The sequence below is a fragment of the Ovis canadensis genome, chromosome 19 (assembly GCF_042477335.2).
Source record: "Ovis canadensis isolate MfBH-ARS-UI-01 breed Bighorn chromosome 19, ARS-UI_OviCan_v2, whole genome shotgun sequence".
In the NCBI taxonomy this organism is placed as follows: domain Eukaryota; kingdom Metazoa; phylum Chordata; class Mammalia; order Artiodactyla; family Bovidae; genus Ovis; species Ovis canadensis.
The window spans coordinates 58537433-58561413 of record NC_091263.1 but is presented as its reverse complement, the minus strand read 5'-3'; the positions used below and the strand labels follow the sequence as shown (position 1 = coordinate 58561413).

Sequence of the window (23981 nt, the reverse complement as noted above, 5' to 3'; positions counted from 1 at the left end):
GTTTTCTTGCTTTACTAATTAGTCCTTTTTTTAAAAAACAGGAGATTGCTGCACGAGTAAATCAGTCAGCTTTGGAAGCTGTCACTCCTTCCCCATCTTTCCAGCAGAGGCACGAGAGCCTGAGGCCGGCAGGGTGAGTTACCAGACTATAGGTTATTTAAAGAACTATATGGGCTATTCAAAGTGTTAGCAAACACTTGGATTTTAGCAGTGCTAGTTACATTAGTACAAAATAGTTCTAGAAAATGTACTTTCAAATTGGTGAATTCACCAGCAAGAGCACTAAATAAATAAGGATTCCAAATTTCCTTAGTGTTTATCCCTAGGTTAAAGTGATTTATGTTTCTGAATTTAGTAATTCGAAAGAAATCTTTTGATAAAGTAGCTGTGATTTGGGGTTGTATTTATTAAAATTTGTTCTTATCACTTTATAAAAATTATATATTTTTTCTCATGGTTTCAGTGTTTAATTTGCAAGAAAAAACTAAATGCAATGCCTTCTTGTTTTCTTCTCTGCTTAGACAATCTCGGCCACCCACAGCTCGAACCAGCAGTTCAGGATCCTTAGGATCTGAGTCCACAAATTTGGCTGCCCTCTCTCTAGATTCTCTTGTTGCCCCAGATACCCCTATACAGTTTGACATTATTTCTCCTGTGTGTGAAGATCAGTCTGGCCAGGCAAAAGCCTCTGGCCAGGGAGGCAGGTGAGTGATAGGTCTGTAAAGCTGTAAGGCTTATGAGTCCAGTTCTACAGTTGAGAGCCATCTCTCACATATCTTGTGCATCAGCTATGTTTTTCTTTCTGTAATTACCTAACAGAATTTTGATAGTTGAAGAGGAATCATGAAGGCTTTTCTCTGTTTTTGCCTCAGTTAAATGAGTTCAGATAATTTAGTTTTAGAAATATTCAATTCTGAATGGTTTATCAGATCTACTTCTAAGGTATTTACTCTTAAAATTACAGAAGAAAGGTGACAGTCCTGTGACAATAAAGTTGATATCATGACAATATTTTAATATATAAGAGTAATATATATGTGCCATAGGTTTATTGGAAAATGTTATCTTGTGTTAGAATAAGAAATCTCCAGCAAGGTACTAAGACATTGTCATGCTATGAATTATTAATGAATTATCTTTATTTATATAATGATAAATCCTTGTCAAAGTCATTAAAATTTTTCTTTGATTATGGATGAGGGAAATATGGCTTAAGGCAAATCGTTTATTAAGTAGGTTGGACACTTAATAAGTTGATAATGTAGTAACTGGGTATACATGAGTGAGGCAAAGAAAGAATAATTTACATTTGATCATAGGAAAATACTTAGCATTTGATATAATAGGTCAGATACATATTAGGGAGGTCAATTTTATGTTATCTGAAAGCCAGTGTTATCTTAGAACCACTTAGCTCTCTGTTTGCTTATAAATCCTACTTTGGATTGTACTTTTCTTCCTTTATTGTGGGTGTGTCATGAGCCAAGCACACTTAGGAAGGAAGTTGCTTCCATCTCTGGTTAGTTGGTTCTTCTTGCATTCTGTTACGTGTGCCTTGAGAAATCAGGTCTAATTCTAGAAAATGTTCAAATTATTGTAGTTAATTTGCGTCACATACTTAGAGGACCTAAAAGGTTTTTTGTGTGTTTTTTTTTCCCCCACAATCCAAGGATTCCTACATTTTTCTCATATAACTAAAGTTGAAGCTAAATTAGCCATTTCTCTGTCCTAGTTTATTTAAATTCAGGAACTTTTGCAACATAGTTTATTATAATGTTGATTTTTATGTTTGTGGCTAAACATCCTGTCTGTCTACATTTTCTGAGATATAGCAACTTTGAGTTCAGCCGATTAGTGTGAGGGCAGGGGCCTTCGTAACAAGTAAGTTGGTCATCAGTAGTGTTCCTTAACAAGAAGGGATATTTTTGAGCTTTAAAAAAATGTGTGTACAAGGTTTTCTGACTTTAGTTTTTAATTCTGGGTTCAGTGATTGAGATTGGTTCCCTGTGGCTCATGGTGACTGACCACTGGATCATAATTTTTTAAAATACTTTTCAGGCGTACAAATCCATTTGGAGAATCTGGAGGAGGTACAAAGTCTGAAACTGAAGGTAAAATAAGTGTAGTGTTCTTATATTTCAGAGATTCTCAGAGCAGTAAACTGAGAGAATAATTTGTTGTTTACATTTGTTCTGCTGTGTGTTTTAACCGTATCTTTCCTTCAGTTTTTTCTTTTTACTCCTAGTGCACTTAAAGCAACAGAACTTACTCAGACTTAAGATTTCGTTATTCACACAAAATTATAGAATCTCATACTTTCGACCTCATAGTCAGGTTCTCATTGTGTAAGATATCCTTTGACCTTCCTAACAGCTGTTCTCTTCTGGTTCTGGAGCATAATTTTTTTTTTCTTTTTCCCATACTTATTTACTTTGATATAATTTCAAACTAACAGTAAAGCTGTCAGAATAGTAAAAGGAATTCTTTTAACTCAGAACCACCAGTTGCTGAAGCATAATCTTTTGCTCTTGGAATCTGAGATCTTACTTTTTCTGTAACATGAACACTGTAGTTAGGAGTTATTTCTGAGTGCCTCAGAATATTTCACTGGAAAACCTAAAGAGGGCAGTGTATTTAATTCCATAGGAAAAGAATGTGGGATTTAAAATTACATAATGTACCTTGTTTTGTTGTAGAGTCTATTCTTCATCAGTTGTTTATTGTCCGATTCCTTGGTTCTATGGAGGTGAAATCAGATGACAATCCAGATGTTGTTTATGAAACAATGCGCCAAATTTTAGCTGCCCGGGCCATCCATAACATCTTTCGTATGACAGAATCACATTTATTAGTCACTTGTGATTGTTTAAAGTAAGTAGTAACCTGTCCCTCAAAAAACTGTGGGAAAAAATATTTATATAATTGTAGCATAATTAACATTTTTTCCCTAAATTTTATTTATTATTATAGGTTAATTGATCCACAGACACAAGTTACAAGGCTCACGGTGAGTTCTGCATGTTTAAAGCTTTAAGTCTTTTTGTACATATACACATCTTACACATCTGATAATCGTGACTGAATATTTGGATATGGAAGCATGAATTATGATTGATTTTTAGGTGGCTATAATTGAGTTTATGGCCATCTCTCCAAAAAAAGTTGTAACATCCCATGTAGTTGAAAGAATCAGTGCAGTCTGATGTGATATTTAGTATTCATATTTATCCGTCAGTTAGGGAGCATATAGCATACACTAAAGAAGGTAGCTCAGATAGTAAAGCGTCTGCCTACAGTGCGGGAGACCCTGGTTTGATTCCTGGATCAGGAAGATCCCTTGGTCAGAAAGATCCCCCAAGAAGGAACTGGCAACCCACTCCAGTATCCTTGCCTGGAAAATCCCATGGACAGAGCAGCCTAGTGGGCTACAGTCCATGGGGTCACAAAGAGTTGGACATGACTGAGTGACTAACAAAGAAACTAACAAATTAAGGAATTAAAAGGCCAACATGGTTGAGTTTATTTTATAATTATCTATTTTGAAATAGCTGCAGGTGTGTGCTTATTTAATCATTTAATAACAGAGATCATATTTGTTACTGAATTTGACTTTGTAAAATGTGTTAATGACTAATAAATTCAGTATTCAACAACCTTTTAACGTTCCTGGCAATCCAAACCAAATGTGAGATTGTTTGTTCTTGGATTACCATTCCGTTAAGAAAAATGATTGACTCTAATGTTCTGTTTATGTTATTTAATAACTAAGTACATGCATTTGTCATATATAGAAGCGCTGTTACAATGATCTGAAAAAAATCTCACGTTTGCTTCTGATGTTTTCTGTGCAGTTTCCATTACCCAGTGTAGTTCTATATGCTACACATCAGGAAAATAAGAGGCTTTTTGGATTTGTTCTTCGGACATCAGGAGGGAGAAGTGAAAGTAACTTGTCATCAGTCTGTTACATATTTGAATCAAACAACGAGGGTGAAAAGGTACGTGGCTTTTCAAAATGTGTTTCTATTGTAAAATATGTGTCAAAGTTCTTACTAAGATTTCTGGATAAAACTCCCAAACTTTGTCTAGTCCAGCTGAGTTGCTTCACCAAAGCCTATTGTTTTGAAGAAAGCTGAGCTGATGGGTTAGGCTATCTGACTCCACAGACCTGTGTCTTCCTGGCCATTGAGAGCTGGTGCAATCTTCTGGCTTCATTAACTTGTCTTGGGAATGCAAAATATTCCCATAATCAGCCATTTCCAAATATCTCCAGCTTAGAATAGCAGCAGTAGCTGCTTGCTTTGTTCTTTGCAGCTTTACCATCTTAGTGGTGAATCTGAGATAACAAGAAGTGAGGGACTTGAAAGATGTGAGAGCCAGTGGTAGAAGCTCACAGACTGAAGAAAATACACAGAGGCTTGGTTTTGGGGCTGGAACATTCTTAAATCAACTTTTGTTTGGAAATGTATATTATAATGAGTTATGAAACTAGTTACATCAGCCATTTGGATACTTGAAATTATCACCTTGATGTATGAACTGTCTGAGTTTTTCTTACTTTTCCCCCCTTTAGATTTGTGATTCTGTTGGATTGGCAAAACAGATAGCATTGCATGCAGAACTGGTAAGAATCTAAGATACTTAATTATCCAAGAGTATTAACTCAAGTAATCTAAGAGCTTTTATATTAACAAGTAAATAAAAATGATTTTGCTATACAAAGTTAACAATAGATGCTATTGCTGATACATAGCATTTAGAATTTGGATAAATGGCTAACATTAGGATGTAAATTTTTGGTGTGCTTTCTCATATAAATGCAAATAATAATTTGAAAAGGTTACAAAGGTAATATTAATTGAAAAGGTAGTTATTTCATATTTAATTCATCAGTTGTATTCATCTATTCCTCAGGATCGCAGGGCATCAGAAAAACAAAAAGAAATAGAGAGAGTAAAAGAGAAGCAACAGAAAGAACTCAGTAAACAAAAACAAATTGAGAAGGTATGCAGTCCTAATGTCTCGATCTTCTCTGACCAGATACGATGTTTACACAGAGTTTCCTTAATTCAGCACTGTGACTTTCATATTGGAATTTTCAAGTGAAGGTTCCATTTCCATTCGCTTAGCTACCTCATAAACAGATGATTCACAGCATAGCGGAAAAGGATGACATTTGTCTTCTTGGCTTCACTGCTCAGCTTGTGGGATCTTAGTTCCCCCACCATGAATGAACCCGGGCCCTCAGCTGTGAGAGCGCAGAATCCCAACCACTGGACCACCAGGGAATTCCTGACATCTGTCTTCTGATACAGTGTTTACATTATAGTTACATTGACATGTAGTGTGACTTGTTGTTCAGTCGCTAAGTCATGTCCCACTCTGCAGCCTCACAGACTGCAGCATGCCTGGTTTTCCTGTCCTTCACTATCTCCCGGAGTTTGCTCAAATTCATGTCCATTAAGTCAGTGATGCCATCCAACCATCTCATCCTCTGTCGCCCTCTTCTAGTGTGACTTGCTATTTAGCAAACAAACTAATATTCCAGTGAAGGTTGGAAGGTTGTCTCCTCAAAACAGGTCTTTTGAGAGGAGATATGTATGGCTTTCATCAGTGGTAGTTAAGTAGGTATGTCTGTATATACTTTCTCTAGTTTATAGTGAGAGCTAATAATGGCCTGAATGTAAGTTGTTAACCGTAAAAATGCAGATGATGAAATGTTGACTTTGATAGGATTTCTAGAACAGTGTCAAAATATACTTCGGTGTTAACATTGGTTTGTGTAGTCTTTGTTTTCAGTGAGTTGCCAGAATTATGCGTACATATTTATGACAGACGTATGGAAGTTACTCTCAAGTATGTAATGCTTAGTTTTCCATTTGATTGCATATAAATTAACTCAGTTTCTTTTCTGTCTTTTCCAATAGGACTTAGAAGAACAAAGTCGGTTGATAGCTGCTTCCAGTAGACCAAACCAAGCCAGTAGCGAGGGGCAGTTTGTTGTCCTTAGCAGTAGCCAGTCAGAAGAGAGTGATTTGGGAGAAGAAGGAAAGAAGAGAGAGTCAGAAGCATAAACTTATCCTTGCTTTTTGGTTGATATTTCTCCCCCCTTGGAATTTGTTGACAATTTCTGTGGTAAAATGGCACAAGGTAACAACAATGTTGAACTATCAAGGAGACTAAAATTTGTATTTGCTTGTTTAACTTCATTTTTTAAACTAATATTGACCTTGATAACTTAGGTTTGCATTGATTTTTTTTTTTTCCCTTAGAAATAATATACTATGCAGTAACTTTAAATTCCACATGTCTGAAAGAAACCTGTTCATATCCCTGAAGTAGATTGCTGAGGGATTACAGTTGCTTAAGCCTTTTCTTCCTCCCAATTGTGAACTTATTACCTTGCATTGTAATTGGCTATGACCATAAGAAATCATTTATTCTTCAGCTTCAGATATTCATGGATATGCTCCCTCTCTTTCATTAGGAACATTTTGCTGGCAGTGAGGAAGCTTTTGACTGAATAGGTTTAAAATCCTTACATAGAAAAATTTTCAAGTTTGCCAATATTTTAACAATGTTAAATGTGCAATAGGACTTTTACAAAATAGAGGTTTTAGACTTAAAGTTTCACATTGTGGCAGGTGGTACTGTAGATTTCAGGGCGTTTTCTTGGATTGCTCGCATTTCTCTGATGTACAGCTGATGCCAGTGGGAAAGAAGCTTAAGTGTCTTCATTTTAAGATTGCTACAGCCCTTGGCATTTATTATCACATTCTTAGTTCTCAGGTTGGGACTTGAATTATTGCTGCAGAGCAGTAATGGTTAAAATAAGATTTTGGAATTTAGTAAAAGGGAATTTTTTTTTTTGTTGTTCAAATAAGTTTTAGATTAGGATTTAACATGTAAAGATTGTTACAGGATAAATACATTGTATTTTCTGCATTGTGTGAAATAATTTTTATTGAAAATCAAGGGACATTTAGAAAGAAGTTCTATAGCAATTATGTTTCCTGCTTAAAGTAAAAATTCCTAGAATTTAGTTTAAAAATGTAATCTTTTAAATTTCAGACTGATACTCACAGTATTTTCATAATTCCATGTTTTTATAAAATGCTGATCACCACTTTATATCCGTGTAGGCAAATAATATGTGAGCAGAGAATAATTTGCACTAATTATTGTAAATACTTATCCTCTTTAAATGAGTATAGTAAAAGGTCTAATTCCATGAAAGCCTGAAAAGCAATTGAGTGCTTGGTCGAGGAGAGTCAACCCAGGAAGGATTTTAACCTGGTGCCAAGGTTAAAATGACACTTCTCTACTGCCTAACTCTATGACAGAACTTGATTTTTTTTTTTAACTTGGATTTTTAACATTGCTGATAGAAATTATATTCCTGTGTTTCACATGTAAAAGTACATATAGCCACGTTAAATATATTGAATAAAATATTTTACATAGTCATATATTTAAAATTTTCAAAAGATTAGCCACTAATTTTACAAGGAAAAAAGCCTTTTGTTATTTGACATATAGTTTTTTCTTCTTAGTTCTGATTTAGAAATGGCATATAGTTCTCAGCTGTTTTACAATGTATATACACTGTTTTCTCTAGGAATGGAATAATTATATATAGGATTGTGGTGTTTTTTTTAGCCATGTACCAAATAGGAATAATGATTACTTAATAATCATTATTTTGAAGCCTTATGTTACCAAAACATACAGTAAAAAGTAGAAATTTATGGAATACTTTTTGAAAAGAGTTTATTTTGTCCTTGCTAAAGGGAATGCTTTCCCAGTAGTCTGTGCATCATTCCTTTTTGTAGAAATTGAAATTTCTTCTGTGATCAGCATTCGGTTAGCCATGGCATATCCTGCTTTTAAGACCGTTTTGAGGATTAGTAAGCTTTTTGTCTCAGTAAGTCTTTTGTTTATACTACAAGGTCGCCACCTCACTTAGTTCAGGTGTAACTTGTCAGCCACCACGCAAGGAAGGTGGTCAGCATTAGGAGACAGTGTGAACCAGGCTGGTGCTTTGCATGGTAGCAAAGCGTTGCCCTTGGTGAGCGCTCTCGGTCAAAATGTAGATGAAAGGTAAAGGTACTGAGACTTAGGGATGCTGGACAAACCTGTGGCTTTTCTTAAGTCATATCTTGTTAGGAATTTCTACAATAACACGCTCGTGCACATAGGTCAGACCAGAGCACATTCCAGTGCCAATCAGAAGTCATGTGTGGGCTTAACAATGTTAGGTGATTCAACTTCTGTTTCGTTACTGTAGAACCATGTGAACTATTTCCATTATGGCAGATACTTAAGCATCAACTTTAATAAATTTTATGTTTTGTTTAAAGAAGGCTCCCCATGGATTTCTGCATAACATTCAAGCTGATCTTTGTTCCCCTTTGAAATCCCTTCAAGCTTTTGGATGCTCTGGTGGTAACGGCATTAGATTTTGGGATATCTTTCTCAGATTCAGACTTGCATTTAATGGTTTTTAGACATTAACAAAACGGATTCTTTAGAAGGAAAGAAATTAAGTCTACCTAATACTGCGAAGCACTCTGCTCCCTGTGTCAACAGTACTTTTATAAGTATGGTAATGAAGTCAATAGATAGCAAACTAATTATTCCTTCCCCCTTGTAAAATTGAGAAAACTTGCTAACAAGGAACCGAAACTGTTATCTTGAACGTAGTCCCCAGTCTAGTTTTTGCCATGACTATAATGATTATAGTCACGTGTTTAATTTCAATTTCCTTGTCTCTTTTCACAGCCTTTGTTTTAAAGTCTATTTTATCGGATATGAGTATTGCCACTCCTGCTTTCTTTTGGTCTCTATTTGCGTGGTATATCTTTTTCCAGCCCTTCACTTTCAGTCTGTATGTGTCCCTTGTTTTGAGGTGGGAATTCTCAGATTCCACAGTATAGAGGTTGTAAATTTATGTTACTTTTATGCTTGAGAAAAGGATATTAGGGTGTTCATACCATTCTATGTCACATGTGATCATGTATAGTAAAGGCATCTGAGTTCCTTTTGAGTTATATATAGGAACTGCAAGTATTTGAGTTGAATCCTCATACATGCTGACAGTCTAAGAGCCTATGTTTTGCAAAATCTGTCACCCAAATTAATAAAATGAAAATATTAACATTGACTTTGATAACAGTGTCCCAAGCATTCAAACTGTACTTTAAATATTCAAACACACGGATTGTAGCAAGCAAGTCTTTGACTTTATTTTTAGCAAGTTTGGCTTACTCTTCTTTTATGAGATTTTTTTTTTCTTCCATAGTAATTAATAATACATAGAAAATTGAAACTGGAACTATATTATACTTTTTAACTAATCTCTTGTGGCTGTACTCATATGTAATTTACTTAGGTTAATATGAGAACCGGGGAGTAAGTTATAACTAATGTGCAAAACCGCTTTGTATATTTGGTGATTTTGTAATGTAAGTGAATTGGTTAATTCTTATTTCACTGATACTATTAATCATGTATATGCAATTACAAATTATGCTACATTTCTCTTTAGAATTAAATTTGAAGAACCTGACTTTACGTAATGGTGGTATACATGTGGAGTGGAAAACTTATTTTTTCATTATGTCAAAATAAGTATTCCTGATAAGGCTTCAGGAAATATGCTGTTAGGAGATTTTTAATGTATAATAAAGTCCATGATTTTTTATAGTCTTTTTTGTATGAAATATATGGTATATACTCTGAATTTTATTGCTCCGAGTAATTTCAAATGATGCTTATAAAACAAATGGACATTTTCTTAATCTTTTATGATACCATTACACATCTAACTCTATTGCAATCCATAACAACTAAAATGTGGGAGGGGAATGTCACTCATGAGGAAATAGTACTAATTCATATCTAGTGACTTTTAGAAAAATTAAGGGACTTTTCAGTAATTACCCTAGACATGTTACAGTGTATACTTGCTGTGCTTGGTCCTAGTCAAAGGAATTCCTATAGTTTAAAGGACCAGGTTATTGTGTATGCCAGCTTACGTGGGTTGGGCCTGTAGTTGTAATACTAACGAATATACATCCGCTGTGCTCTCTGTGGTTCCCTATAACATTTACTAAGTTCTGTTCTACTGGCAGTTTCTGTTTTAATTTGTTTTGAATTTTATGAAATGTGTACATTCGTAGGAGGTCCAGGGAATAGATGAAATTAACTTTAGAATTATATAATTTATCTAGGTGCATGTATATCTTAAACATATTTGTATATGAACATACATATAATCTAGCACTCATTTATAAACAGACACCACACTTTGATTAAAAAAAAATAAAAAGCTATTCATGCCAGCTAGTTTTACAAATTTTCTATGTGAAAACTATATTATAAAAGTAATTTTAAGTCTGTACTTACTGAAATAGTCTATATAGCCATGAGTCCCTACATCAGAAAGAAATCATACAGCTTCAGTTTCCTTCAGTTTAAGAAGGACCGTATTATGCAAAAAAAGAAAAAAAAAGTATGCTAAGACTGAACACATAAACGTCAAGCTATAACTGACTGGGCCTGTGGCCATAATGCTGCCCCTCCGTTCTCTGTGTTGATGTGCCATATGACGGTATACAGGTGTGGCTGAATGAATGTCTTCTCAGTTTCTTTCCTCACTTCCACATTCAGAAACCTGTATTTAAATGCAACACAGAATATATAGAAACAAATTGTAAACTAATATCTATAACTGCTTCTACCAGTGAGCCACTCCTCTCTGTCTACTGGACTGGGCTCAATGCAGAAATCATAAACCATCATCCATTTGAAAACACTTTTAGTTTTTATTCCAGTGATCACATGAACCAATAAATGGTAATGCTTAGCCAGGGTTTTGTGGGAAGAAGGAATACATGTATCCCATTAGTGATGAAACTGCAATTGAAGGCTCTCTTTCAGCTGAATTACCTCAGTACTGCACTCTACACATAAACAGACACTAAGCTGGTCTTGGGACTTCTGTACAGGAACAGCTAATTTCTAGGATCATGTACTTGGATCAATACTTTATTCACTATAGTCACTAAGGCATTTTATATATATATATTTCTCTATAAAAAGTATTACTATTAAGAATTATCTTAAATTGTCAGGTAGCATTTATTATTTTGGGCATATAAAAATATGAATTCATACATTTAATGTAAGATCAATATAGCATTAGAACTGATAATCTTAGTTAATTGAAATTTTTACTTTGGGTATAATTTTTATAAAACTGCCTTTCAGAATGCTAGCCATCTATTGAGAGGCTATGTTCAGAGTGACTCTCTGAAGAACCTAGACTGCATTGAGATTTTAGTCGCCAGGTAAAGTGAGAAATACAAGTCAAATTTTAAGAAAGACATCTGCAGATATGTACCTTTTCATCCAGAATAGTTTGATTACCATGTTCCTGTGAAAATTCCTTGTTCATAAAGGTCGTATTCTTTGTAAAGGACATATGACTTTAGACGATTGGGTAATGGAAGAAATGACATGAAGACGGGGCAGCGCAGGCGTAAACGTCCCATACACTTCCGGATCTTGAGGCGGCACAAATGTTTCAGAGAGCGAGGGTTTGCTAAAATGCAAAACAGGCACATTATCCAAAAGGAACGAGAATTGATTGATTTTTCAGTGATCTTAGCCAATGTATTTTATACTTAAGCCACCAAGATTTTCCTTTGTTGTGACCAAATTGGGAAGTAGCTTTTCACTTCTCATTGCAAATCTTGTAGCTATGGTTTCAGACCACGTCATGTTAGAGTCCAAAGACTGGCATCAATTGTAGGTCTGGCCTGTAAGACGTAAAGCTCCTACATCTACATGTATTAACCCCTGTCCTGCCCCTCGGGGTCAGGCTAAAAACTAAAGATTCCATGGGGAAATTAGATAAAAGAAATTCTTCTTAGTTTGACTTAGGTGCTACTGTGAAACAATTTTGTTTGAAGGGTCATTTACTATCCTTTAGAATCTTAGATCTTAGCATTTTCTCATCCTAGTTTTTAGTGCCATTTCATAGTTGTTGTTTTTTTAATATTTATTTATTTGCTTGCACTGAGTCCTTTTTGCAACTATCAGGATCTTCATTTTGTTGTAGCACAGTAGTTGCAGCATATTGGCATGTAGGATCTTTGTTCCCTGACCAGGGATTGAACTCATGTCCCCCGCAATGACAAGCTGATTCTTAACCACTGGACCATCAGGGAAGCCCCATTTCATAGTTTTTAATTCCTATGTCTATGGTGTTCCATAGGATCAAGAGAAAAATATTATCTACCTATATAATAATTATGTAACAGATTTCATCTATTGGGAAATGGTTAATAAGTACACATTAAGTACATACAATAACATTTTTTAGGTAGGAATAGTCTTTTTCTTGGTTTCTTCAGGTCAGGCTTTTAACTGAAGAGAACAATGTTCTGCAAAACAAGAGTTCAATTAGTATTTTTTGGTAAGAATGTTCAAGAAAGATACTTACTCAAGATAAAATGGATTTCTGACCAGAGCCCCTGTTTTTGGAGCACAGCTTTCAACTTTGAACAGATCCTAACTTGGTCAACATAATCCAGCATCACTCGAACAACATTCCCAGACAGATGCTGCAGCCACGACAAAGTTATTACTTCACAGAACTGAGGAAGAAAATCAGAACCATGAAAGTAAATGAAAACCTTAAGTACATAGTCATCAAAAGAACACTAAACTCAGAGTCAGGAACCAAAGGTTTCAGGTTCTTCATTTATAAACGAAGGTGTTGAACAAGAAAATGTCTCTTGACTCTTAACATTGGGAAAAATGCATACATGCATGCTAAGTCATTTCAGTTGTGTCCAACTCTTTGCAACCCTATGCACTATAGCCCTCCAGGCTCCTCTGTTCCTGGGATTCTCCAGGCAAGAATACTGGATTGGGTTGCCATTTCCTCTTCCAGGGATCATTGGGAAAAATATTTACTACTAACTCTCCTGAACTTTGTAAGATACAATGAGGATTTAAAAGAGACTGTTAGATAATATTTATTATCCCTTTTGTTTTCCCACACTGCTGTCTGAATAAAGATTACCTTTCCAGCTTTACTTGCATCTAGACGTGGCCACCTGACTATGTCCTAGTCAATGGGATGTCAGTGGAAGTGTGAGCAACTCCCAGAATGCTGTTACAGAAGAGCAAAGTGTGCACTCCTTCCTGCCAGCCATCCGGCTCACTGCAGTGTGGGTGCAGGTTTCTCCTGTGAATCATGGAACTGTCCAGTTAGAACGCTGTTTACATTTGCCTTTATTTTATGAAAGGGGAATAAGCCATCTTATTAGAGCCACCTTCATTTGGGGTTTTCTATCATTCATAACATAGTCCCACCCTGATACTTGAAGCATAAGATAGTTTCTACCTTTAAGTGATTTACATGTCCTTAGACAAGATAAAAGATGCCCATGTAAGAAGGCAAATAATACTATATGAAAAGTCAGGAAGCCATACAAGATGACATATTACCTAAATTAACCAAGTCATTCATTAATTATAACCTAAAAGTAACATACAATATTAAAATATTTGCTTTTTATTTTTCAGAATTGATCCAAAGATTTTTTCATTATATTTTCAGATTTTAACAATATGAATTCAAGTATTTATAGTACATCTACTCTGAGCATAGATCTGTAAGCTGATGAAGGTGGTGAACAAAAGCTTACATTCATGTATTTGTAAGGAAGACAGATAATCAGTGAAATATTAAAGAATTTTAGAAACTGGTAAAAGTTTATAAAACTTTATAAACTGCTAAAAATTTATAAAAGCATTAAAGAGAATGATTAGGAAGCAGAACTACCTTAAATAAGATTGGTAGGGAAGGGCCTCTCTAAAGAGGTAGCACTTGAGATGAGGTCTGAAGGGTGGCAGCTATTTGAAAAATCAGGGGAAAGGCTCAAGTTGGGGAAAACAGAAGTGACCAGTTTGGCGGGGGGAAAGTAGGAGACTGGTGTGATGAAAGCAAAGAGAAAAATGTCTCAAGAAGAGGAAAGTCAGCAACATTTACTGGGATTCTTTTTTCACCAGAAAGTGACAGAAAAGAAAATCATTAATCAAATGGTTTAGAGTCATAAACCTAGAGTACAGGGAACCCAGAAACATTCTAGCTAGATAACTCATTTCTTCAAAGAAAAAGCATAACTGCGATCATATAAGGCTGCAATCATTCTTCACAACCTTGTGCAGATGTTGCTTCATTTGTGAAATTCCCTGAGTAGAGTTAAATCACTTTTTCCTCCAAACTGTTTCTATACTTTTTTCATCTTTCTGCCATCAGGTTTATCATATATTTATCATATTAAAATCTTTCCAACCAGAGCTTCAGGAAAGAATGGAATTTTATCTGTTGCTGTAGTTCAGGGCCACCAATAATAACGACACAGGGTGACAGCTGCTATGGTGTGTACTTACCATAGTATCTTTGATAACTGTAGACGTCCAGCCTTCAAAAGCATAGAAAGGATGAGATTTGTCTCCATGAGGACAATCAAAGCATCGCTCTGTGTCATACCCATAATTCAGCAGCATCCTGAGCATGACTTCATCTTTCAGAGTGTATTGCAGGGCCGATGGGAAATGTAAAGGGTTGACTCTGCAGAAGTAATTAACGTTCGCCCCGTGCCGTAGCAGCAGACTTACCAGCTCATAGTTGCCCATTCTGAGGGCTATCTGGAGGCAGTTAACTGGGTCTTGATTAGGCAAAGCTCCAGCACTCAGAAGCAGCCTAACTGAAGAGAGGTCACCATTTGATACAGCGAAATACAGAGCTGACTTCCTGTGGTCATCATAGTGTTTGCGGATTCTCTGATCGAGCATGAAATTCACATCAAATCCCGCCTGGATGAGAAGTTCCAGGCATTTGGGGTGTGCTCCTGCTGCTGCACAGTGAACTGGACTGATGCCACTCCGCTTAATGGCAGCAAAATCAGTAACAGGAACCAAAATCTTCAGAGCTCTGAGAAAGAATTTCAAAGTGCATTAAATTTTTTTTTTGTTAAGATGCAGCATTGACCTGTTTGTAACTGCTTTATACTGGCACTGGGTGGAATTAGTATCAGGTAATATTTACACACCTCAACCAAAAAAAAAAAAAAAGGCATAGTTCTTGCATGCAAAATCTCTAATACCAGGTAAAGTTACAGGTCTAAATAAAAAATTCAAAATTATCCCAGTCAGTGAGACCCAAGGCTCCCTGCATTGCCAAGTGACCTGATAATAAGATAGTTTTATGTCTCTTCAGTGGCTATAGAGGATATCTGAATTTACCAATTCCTAGCTGGTCCAGAGCTTCTTAATATAAAAGGGGGTGTTGAAGTTGGAGGATCAGATGAAGAATATCAAGTTCCCAGAAACCACCCCCCAATCCCATAGCTGTTACTATTTCTATTTGCAATAGTGTGGTTGAACTTACAACAAGTGACCTCTGTCAGCTGCTACATGAATGGGCAGGTGACCTGAATTCTTAGGGACGTTGGCATCAGCTCCATACTCTAGCAAGAGAGTCACCGAGTCTGGATTTCCTCCGCTAGCAGCTTCAAGTAAGATGGAAGAAGAGTCAGAGGCCTGACCAAGAGCATTAGCTCCTAGGAGGAAAAAGAGTGATGTTATGCGAAGAGTCTTTTCACTGTACTGCTTAAGTATTCTTAAGTATAAATACACATGCTGGCTTTCAGAGTAATTTTATAAGTTACATGTTTTCTAACTTAAGAATCCCACGAGAAATAATTTTATAGGTTTTATTTTCAGACCTGCATACAGAAGCTTGCTTACCTCAGAACACACATATAAGATGGCACTAACCGTCCTGTTGCACTATGTCACCATGAATCTAATTGGATCTTATGGTGGAAAGGGTATTTGTTCTGTTTTAACTTGTTGCTAGGAGACTGTGCATACTAAGAGACACTAGCTGTTCTTAGTTGAAGTTGGAGACTGCTGATAGTTAAAAGGGTATATAGTACAGTACCCTGTAAGTTAAGTGCTCTGCGAATGGTGTGGGGAATAAGAGTATAGACACAGGCTATCTCCTTGAAGATCTCAGGGCTGGGGCTGTGAGTGGGGCTGGGGTTGTAAGTGGGACTAGGAAGTGAAGGAAGGAGAAAGGAATTTTGGGTCAGTTTTGGAAGGCCTCTGAGTAAAATAGGCTTTCAACAAAGAGTAGCATTTGAATGGACAAAAGAAAAGGAGGACACTCTGGTCCTCTTCACAGCTCCTGTAAAAAAAGCTATGGTGACTTTAACTTAGTGTGGACTCCATAATCATTAGGATATAAAATGGCTGCTCCAGAACCCCATTTCTAGAATGCTTTAAGAAGTGTCTAATAAGCCTCCATGTAATGAGTACTCACTATGTACTAGTTCCTTTATGTATATAGTAATTTCTAAACTTCACAACAACCCTAGGAAGTAGATTCTAATGTCTTCATTATAAAGATGAAGACACTGAGCTTCATTGAGATTAAATGACTTCACCAGAGATGCACAACTAGTCAGCAAGGTAGTCAGGATTCATGCCAGGTGGACCAGACCCAGGGCCTATATCTACGATGATGCTATGCTACCAGTCTAGCAATGCAGGGTGGTAGACTAATATGATTTGGAATGAGACAGCTGTGGGGTCAAAGCCTGGCTCTGTTATTTAGTAGCCATGTGCAAATGACTGTAAAGGGGCTTACCTAAGGGAGATGCTCCCTCACTGAGGTCAAACCATACTGGTTTGTTTTTTTAAAGGTTAAGGATTTAAAATCTGTTGCTTGTTTCTTTATATTTTAATCAATGATCTACACAAAAGGTTGCTCTTTTTGTGCAGATGAAGGATCCAGTGTTTACTTTGTTTTTCCAGCTAATGACCTGAGCCATCTCTGACAGCACTCGTAACATTTTACCTGACATGTCGTATGGCCATTGATTGAGAACTAGCCTCTCCTTATATGATAGGAAGGATTTAGGTAAGTCTAAAAAGCAGAAAGTTATTCTGTGCAGTCTAGAAAATGGGAAACCAGGACCGTCTGTTGTTAGAGAAAGAAATAAGGCTTCTGGACACAAATGGGGAGGAGAATAAAGAAGATAATTCTAATATTGGGACTTTATGAAATCTTGGGAAAGATTTGCTTTTGAACAAGAGCTTTAGATAATACACTGCTTCATCTCACAGTGTCATCAATGGGGGGTCTCCTCAAAGACAGTAAATGCCAAAGTTCTCTGAGTCAGGGTTTCTGTGAGTTAAACCAGGATCTAAGATGTCCATAGCAGCGCTGGTGGCAGGAGAGGATGTGTTGAAGGGAAGTCCTGCAACTGGTACCATCGCCAAACCTCACTTCTCTCAAGGGTAAAATGAGAATTATGTCTACCTCACAGGGTTTGCAGAAGATTGTCTGAGGTAAAATAAGCAGCTTAATACCTGGTGCTGAGAAAGTAGTCAACATGTTTAAGTTGCCTTCTTTCCCCTTCTCTCAGAGTTTTGTTTATTACTAGAGAGGAGAACTGGGACTCACAAAGAAGAAATCAGGAAGAATTTCCTAATTATTCATCTGGTAACAGATTGGACTGCCTCATCACTTAGCTCAAGCAGAGAAAACATATAGAGGATTTTGTGAAGTCTTTCATCCTATGAATCTAAAAAAGAACAGTCACACAAAAAAATTAAACAGAAAGCAACCATCCTCTTAACATGGTCAGGGAACATTAAGTAAAAGAGTAATCTGCAGCCTAGTAATTTCAGGGAATCTACTTCAGAGCAAGTAAGAAGTATTCAATCCCTATTTTAGGTTTTTTTCAGTAGCTAATGTATTAACATGTACTTTCATGAAATAGTAAATTAAGCTTAAACGAAATGTTAACATATTACTTTGAAGCTCTCAGTGAAGAGAACACTTTGGTCATGTTACTCTTTAGTAAAAGTGTGCTGACTGTATAGAAAAATCTTGCCTTTCCGCAGTAAGAGTTCCATGATTTCAGTGTGTCCGCTCTGGGCAGCAAGAGCAAGAGGAGTGAACCCGTAGGAGCTCTGTGGGTCAGGGTGTGCCCCGGAAGCCAGCAGGAGCGCCACTATGTCCCGTCTGCCCAGCTTGGCTGCTTCGTGGAGTGCTGTCCTCTTGTTGGCACACAACAGATTGACATTGGCTCCATGGCTGATCAGCAAGGAGGCCATATCGTAGGAGTCCTGTAGAACAGCTGGGAAATTGGAAATGAGGGAGGTGTCATGTTCAACAGGAAATTCAGGCCAGAGTATCTGATCAGCTAGTTTCCCTCAGGCTTCTTAAGGAGTTCTTCCTACCTGCCCCGCCATATGCCAACAATTTGTGCTTAGGAAAAAAATGAGGCTCATATTAGGTCATATTAATAGTGTTTTAATCAATATGGGCTACTCGCTTTTAAGTCATGACCAATTATTCATTGTCTATTGGCTACTTATGGAGAAGGCAATGGCACCCCACTCCAGTACTCTTGCCTGGAAAATCCCGTGGATGGAGGAGCCTGGTAGGCGGCAGTCCATGGGGTCGCAAAGAGTCAGACACGACTGAGCGACTTCACTTTCACTTTTCACTTTCCTGCATTGGAGAAGGAAATGGCAACCTACTCCAGGGTTCTTGCCTGGAGAATCCCAGGGACGGGGGAGCCTGGTGGGCTGCCATCTTTGGGGTCGCACAGGGTTGGACACGACTGAAGCAACTTAGCAGCAGTAGCAGCATTGGCTACTTATGGGCTGAAAAACAAGGTTTTCATGTATCATCTTTATGTTCTCAAGAAAATAGGAATTTAAGTATCCAGTACAGCCCCCGGAATGTTTGTAGTTGCTTTACATAAAGAAAAACAAAAAAAGCTATAATTAGGAAATCGTTTTTAACCTCACACTTTGTAAACCAAATTCTCTAACTGGTATTTCTGCATTTATGCTGTTAATTCACATTTGGATGATGATCTTTAGTCCTTTAAGATTCTAGAACTTAATTTACCCATCTCCCTATCCATTCACTAATTGTTGGCCCCAACTGTGTCTGAGGAATCTTGCTAGGTGTCAGACACTGAATTAGAATAAATTCTGCTCACCACCGTTTATAATGTGCCATATAAAGAGCTGCTGCTGCTGCTAAGTCGCTTCAGTCATGTCTGACTTTGTGCAACCCCAGAGACGGCAGCCCACCAGGCTCCCCCGTCCCTGGGATTCTCCAGGCAAGAGCACTGGAGTGGGTTGCCATGTCCTTCTCCAATGCATGAAAGTGAAAAGTGAAAGTGAAGTCGCTCAGTCGTGTCCGACTCCTAGCAACCCCATGGACTGCAGCCCACCAGGCTCCTCCGTCCATGGGATTTGCCAGGCAAGAGTACTGGAGTGGGGTGCCATTGCCTTCTCCAATATAAAGAGCTATAATTGCTCTAAGACTAGAAATATGGAGTACCCAAGGGTATTGGGTCTTTTCAAAATCATGGAGTTGGCACTTTGTGCCCTTTCATTCTAGAAACACATGTCCTTTGTTTTAGGAAATAGCTTTCCTGACTTGTTTCACTGATGGCGTCCTGCCACCACCTTGTGTGTTCTCTTTCTACTATTCCTGTTATTCACATGTTGCCCTTCTTCAGCGGTCATCCTAGTTCTCTTAGTTATTTTTCTTTCCTATTTTTCATGTCTTTTCTTCTTCTTTTCCGTTATGTAAAGCTTACATAACTTTATCGTGTAGCATTTTTAAATTTTTCTACCATATTTTTAATTTTCAAGAATGTTTTGTTCTCTTTTTTAGTAGTGTCTTGATATTTTATAAATTTTCATTGATTTTTCTGAGAAAATTAATGATAACTTTCCCTTACATTTTATTTTCCCTAAATAATCTGTTTCTTCCAAGTTGTTTATCTTTGTTTGTTGGAGACTTTTCTCAGACAGTCCTTGGATATCTGCTCATGATTAAGAATTGGAAACTAAAAATCTGATTGGAAAGTCTAAACACTGACTTAACTGAAGGTTGATATGCCTGGGCTATTTGTTGGGCAACTTCCAATTTCACTATTTTTAGTTCTTTCTCCTTGAGCTGATCAGAGAAGCCTTCTCTTGGAGGGTGAAGTTTTAGCTGCCAGCTTTCTAGAATTTGGTGGAGGAGAGCTGGGAGATCTCAGCTTGTGTTTGTTTCCTCCAGTATCTCAAATCCAGTATTCCTGCCCTTGCCTAATAATCTCCAGTCCTGAGAACCTTTGCTCACACTATTCAGAGAACAAACCGCCACAATTTTGCTGGGGTAGGGGAGGAATCTGACCCAGCAGGCTAGATTGGGAGAAGTAATCTAGACACCTGAGTACTGGTTTCTTAATAGTTTTCAATCAATTTTTCTATTTTAGCTGCTGTTCTTCATCCCTGTGTTCCAGGAGGTAACTATAGCCAACAGTTTCCAGGCCTTTTGATACAACTGCACTGGTTTTTGGCTTTCCCCACTCCAATTTTAGATTTGGCTTTCTTGTCACTTATTACTGATTGATCTGCTCTTCTGATTTTTAAAAATCATGTTACTCTTGTCTCCTCTTCCAGTCTTCCCTTTCTTCTGTATCTTAACCCTTTAAAACATTTAATGAACTGTACTTCTCCTGAAGACTCAGGAGGCAGCAAAATTAGTCATTCATATTTAATCTGCTGACTTCACCCAAACACTGGCTGCTTCTTCCTACTCTGCTCCTCTTCTGTATTTCTTATACCAAGATTAACTTGTTCAGCTGCGGTATCAGGCAAACAGTCAGCTCATAATTGGGCAGACTCTTTGCCTCACCTCGCAAGCCAGTCTATACAAAGCTTCTTGAGAGTCAGATACGACATGTGGTCAGTTGGGACTAGTGACAGTGCTGCAACTATGCACCAAAAAGCTGCGCCTGTGAAGCCCCTGGGTCTAGAGGAGACACAGGCCACAGACCGTTCTCCAGAGCCAAGGTGTTAATTTACCTGTAAGAAGAGGTGAATTGCCTTCAACATTCTTGGCATTTGGATTGCAGCCATTGAGAAGGAGAAAACTGACGTTTTCTAAGAGGCAATTGCTGACAGCCAAAAACAGTGGCGTTTCACCATTGTGGGTGGTTTGCTCCCACACACTGAGTTTTGAGGCTGAAATAAATCCATTAGACCACACAGATTAAAATATGAAAATAAATTTTAAACTTATTTCTCAGAAGCATCAAAGAAGAGTTGTAAAGGGAGTTTACCTTTCAGGGTGATTTCCAAAATGTTCTTATTTAATTGTACTGCAGCCTTATGAAGAGGAAGCCAGCCTATCTCATCTGCTTCATCAAAAGCTGAATGGTACTTGGTCAACTGTGACAATACATCTTCCTTACCTATTAGTATGTCAAATGAGGACATATTCACATTTGGCACACGTACAAGGCAACCCATACTGCTTCTGAATTTCATCATCAAGGTTAGGGCATGAATGAAATTTTATGAAAGACAAATGTAAATCGCATAGGGCAAATAAGGGCTTCCCTGGTGGCTCAGACAATAAAGAATTTGCCTGCAATGCAGGAAATCTGGGTTCGATCCCTGGGTACAGAAGATCCCCTGAAGAAGGAAATGTCAACCCACCCCAGTATTCTTGCCTGGAAAATTCCATGGACAGAGGAGCCTGGAAGTCTATAGTCCATGGGGTCACAAAAGGTCGGACTAACACACATGCAGGGAAATAAGTGGTAAGGTCTTTCATCTAGCATTCCATATCACCTGGGTCTGTGAATACCTGTCGTCTTATTACATACAGAAAACAGTTCTGTTCACTGAGGAGCCCAGGAGCTCTTTGCTAAGTTGTGCTGAAGTAGTTTCTCTCAGGAAAGCCCATATCAGACTCCTGACAACCAGCTGTGGACTCCACAGTGTTCAGCATTTGGGAGATCCTGTTTCTAGGCTTCCTGAACTCAGGGAAAATGCTGCTAGTTGTCACCATCACATCTTACCACAAGTTGAAGGGGATAGAATAAGAAGAGTACTTAACTGTCTCTATTGTTTCAACTATCTTCTTATAGTAAGCACTCAAAAAGCTGCAGGGGAAAAAAATATATGTGAAATTCCAAAACTGAAGAAAAAAGTTAAGGATATAAAGCAAAAGGAAAGGATAAAGGCAATAGTAGTTAACCAGGAGTAAACTTATAATGAGGCCATAACTGAGGCATAATAGAAATACTTCAAAACGTAGCATAACCCTTTATGTGCTCCAAAGAAGCTCCTCTCTCATATGTCTCCCTCATCAGTTTCCTTAGGGCAAGAATTGTGAGAACCCAGATCACAGCTGGCCCTCAATTGATACTTGCTGAACTGAATCAAAGCTGTCTAGGACAGAAATGTCATATTATCACATTAAAATTTAAATGGCCACTCTATAGTGTCACTGAGTTTAGCAAAAATTATTTTTTTTAAAGTAAATAATCATGGTGTAAGATTTTTAAAAAATATTCATGGTCAGAATCTGTGCTCAAAAAACATTATTAGCAGTTTTTTTTAAAGTAATATTTTTATTAAAATATTTAAAGTTTTAAAGAACAATTTATGGATCTTACATTATTTTTTAAATCTAGTAAGTAACAATTATCACCTTTCCATTTTTCTTTTGATTATTCAATGAACCTAGCTTGAAAATAAATTCCCTTAGACAATCTGTCCTGCTTACAATCTGGTCAATCAAATTCTCTTAAACATTTAAAACTGTACTTAGTGATTTAGCACTGTATTAGTTTTCCATAACAGCTGTGTGAAATTACCACACGCTGAGTGGCTTAAAATGAGACCAATTTATTATGTTCTGCAGTTCAGAAGTACAGAATGGGTCTTACTGGACCAAGGTCAATGTGTTGGTAGTGTTGTGTTCCTTCTGAAGGCTCTACGGAAGAATCCACTTCTTTGCCTTTTCCAGCCTCTAGAGGCCACCCCCATTTCTTCGTTCATTGACCCCTTCTTCCATCATCAAAGCTAACAATGTTGGGCCATATCCTCCTACCCAGCCATCTCTCAGGATCTCTTTCTTCTGCCTCTCTCTTCCACTTTTAAAGACCCTTGTGATTACATTGGGCCTGTCTGGATAACCTAGGATAATCTCCCTATCGTAAAGTCAACTGATCAGCAATCTTAATTCCATCTGCAACCTTAATTCTCCATTGCCATGTAAGGTTACACAGTCATAAATTCTGGGGATTAGGACTGGACATCTTTCTGTTGGGGGGGAGCGCTTTATTCTCCCTGTCTCAAGTATATGCTTGTTTCCTAATTCCTTCAAATACCTGATCAAATCAGTAAACCTTGCTAAGTATCATACAATTCTTTCAAATCTAATCTTATAACTATAGTCAACCTTAATTTCTTTGAAACATTTCAATACTCAATTAAAATCTCTTTTACCTTTCAATGTAAAATCATGACTTCAAAGTTAATCACAAGGTTAATACAACAGGTAATTCAATGAAATCCAATTTCTTTATAAAACTTTTAACTATTTAAAGATTATTTTAAAGATTGTTTCTAAATTTAACACAAAAGTGTAGGAATAGTGTGATCGAGAACAAAGACTCTGAAGCCAGGCTGTCTGGCTCTTTACTTACTAGCTCTGTGACTTTGGGTTAGTGGCTTAATTTCTCTATGCCTCAGTTTCTTCACCTCTAAGTGGGGATAATAATAGTACCTACCACATAGACAGGTAATGAGAATTAAAATTTAAATGAGTTAATATTTATGAAATGCTCAAAAGTGTGACACACAATCATTCCAAGTGAGTGTTACTTTAAAAAATAAAAATAACCCAACTCTAGGTTTGATAAACTTCGACATCTCTACATTTAATTTTAAAATCTCTTGGAGTTAAAACACATTTATCCCATTTTACCTCCAGCAGGCAAATAGAGGTCATCATCTCAAGCAAATGGTTTATGATAACTACTCAGGGGTTTGAAAGTGCTGACCAGCCAGACAGCATT

At 37.2% G+C, this 23981-nt stretch overlaps 2 protein-coding genes across 2 annotated transcripts in view; one reads left to right on the top strand and one right to left on the bottom strand.

Annotated features, from left to right (window-relative positions):
- Positions 1-9742, top strand: part of APPL1 (adaptor protein, phosphotyrosine interacting with PH domain and leucine zipper 1) — a 33247-nt gene extending 23505 nt beyond the window's left edge. Inside the window, exons 14-22 of the mRNA XM_069560624.1 lie at positions 42-133; positions 522-704; positions 2059-2111; positions 2697-2871; positions 2971-3007; positions 3852-3998; positions 4574-4624; positions 4915-5004; positions 5928-9742. Coding sequence (XP_069416725.1) covers positions 42-133; positions 522-704; positions 2059-2111; positions 2697-2871; positions 2971-3007; positions 3852-3998; positions 4574-4624; positions 4915-5004; positions 5928-6074 — 975 coding nt within the window. The 3' untranslated portion in view covers positions 6075-9742. The remainder of the gene's footprint in view (positions 1-41; positions 134-521; positions 705-2058; positions 2112-2696; positions 2872-2970; positions 3008-3851; positions 3999-4573; positions 4625-4914; positions 5005-5927) is intronic.
- Positions 1-23981, bottom strand: part of ASB14 (ankyrin repeat and SOCS box containing 14) — a 36373-nt gene that overhangs the window by 11675 nt on the left and 717 nt on the right. The window contains exons 2-11 of the mRNA XM_069560631.1: positions 22014-22058; positions 21231-21364; positions 20974-21132; positions 17985-18230; positions 15470-15641; positions 14470-15013; positions 12509-12662; positions 11405-11605; positions 10408-10675; positions 2682-2898 (exon numbers count right to left, since the gene is read on the bottom strand). Coding sequence (XP_069416732.1) covers positions 11427-11605; positions 12509-12662; positions 14470-15013; positions 15470-15641; positions 17985-18230; positions 20974-21132; positions 21231-21364; positions 22014-22058 — 1633 coding nt within the window. The 3' untranslated portion in view covers positions 2682-2898; positions 10408-10675; positions 11405-11426. The remainder of the gene's footprint in view (positions 1-2681; positions 2899-10407; positions 10676-11404; positions 11606-12508; positions 12663-14469; positions 15014-15469; positions 15642-17984; positions 18231-20973; positions 21133-21230; positions 21365-22013; positions 22059-23981) is intronic.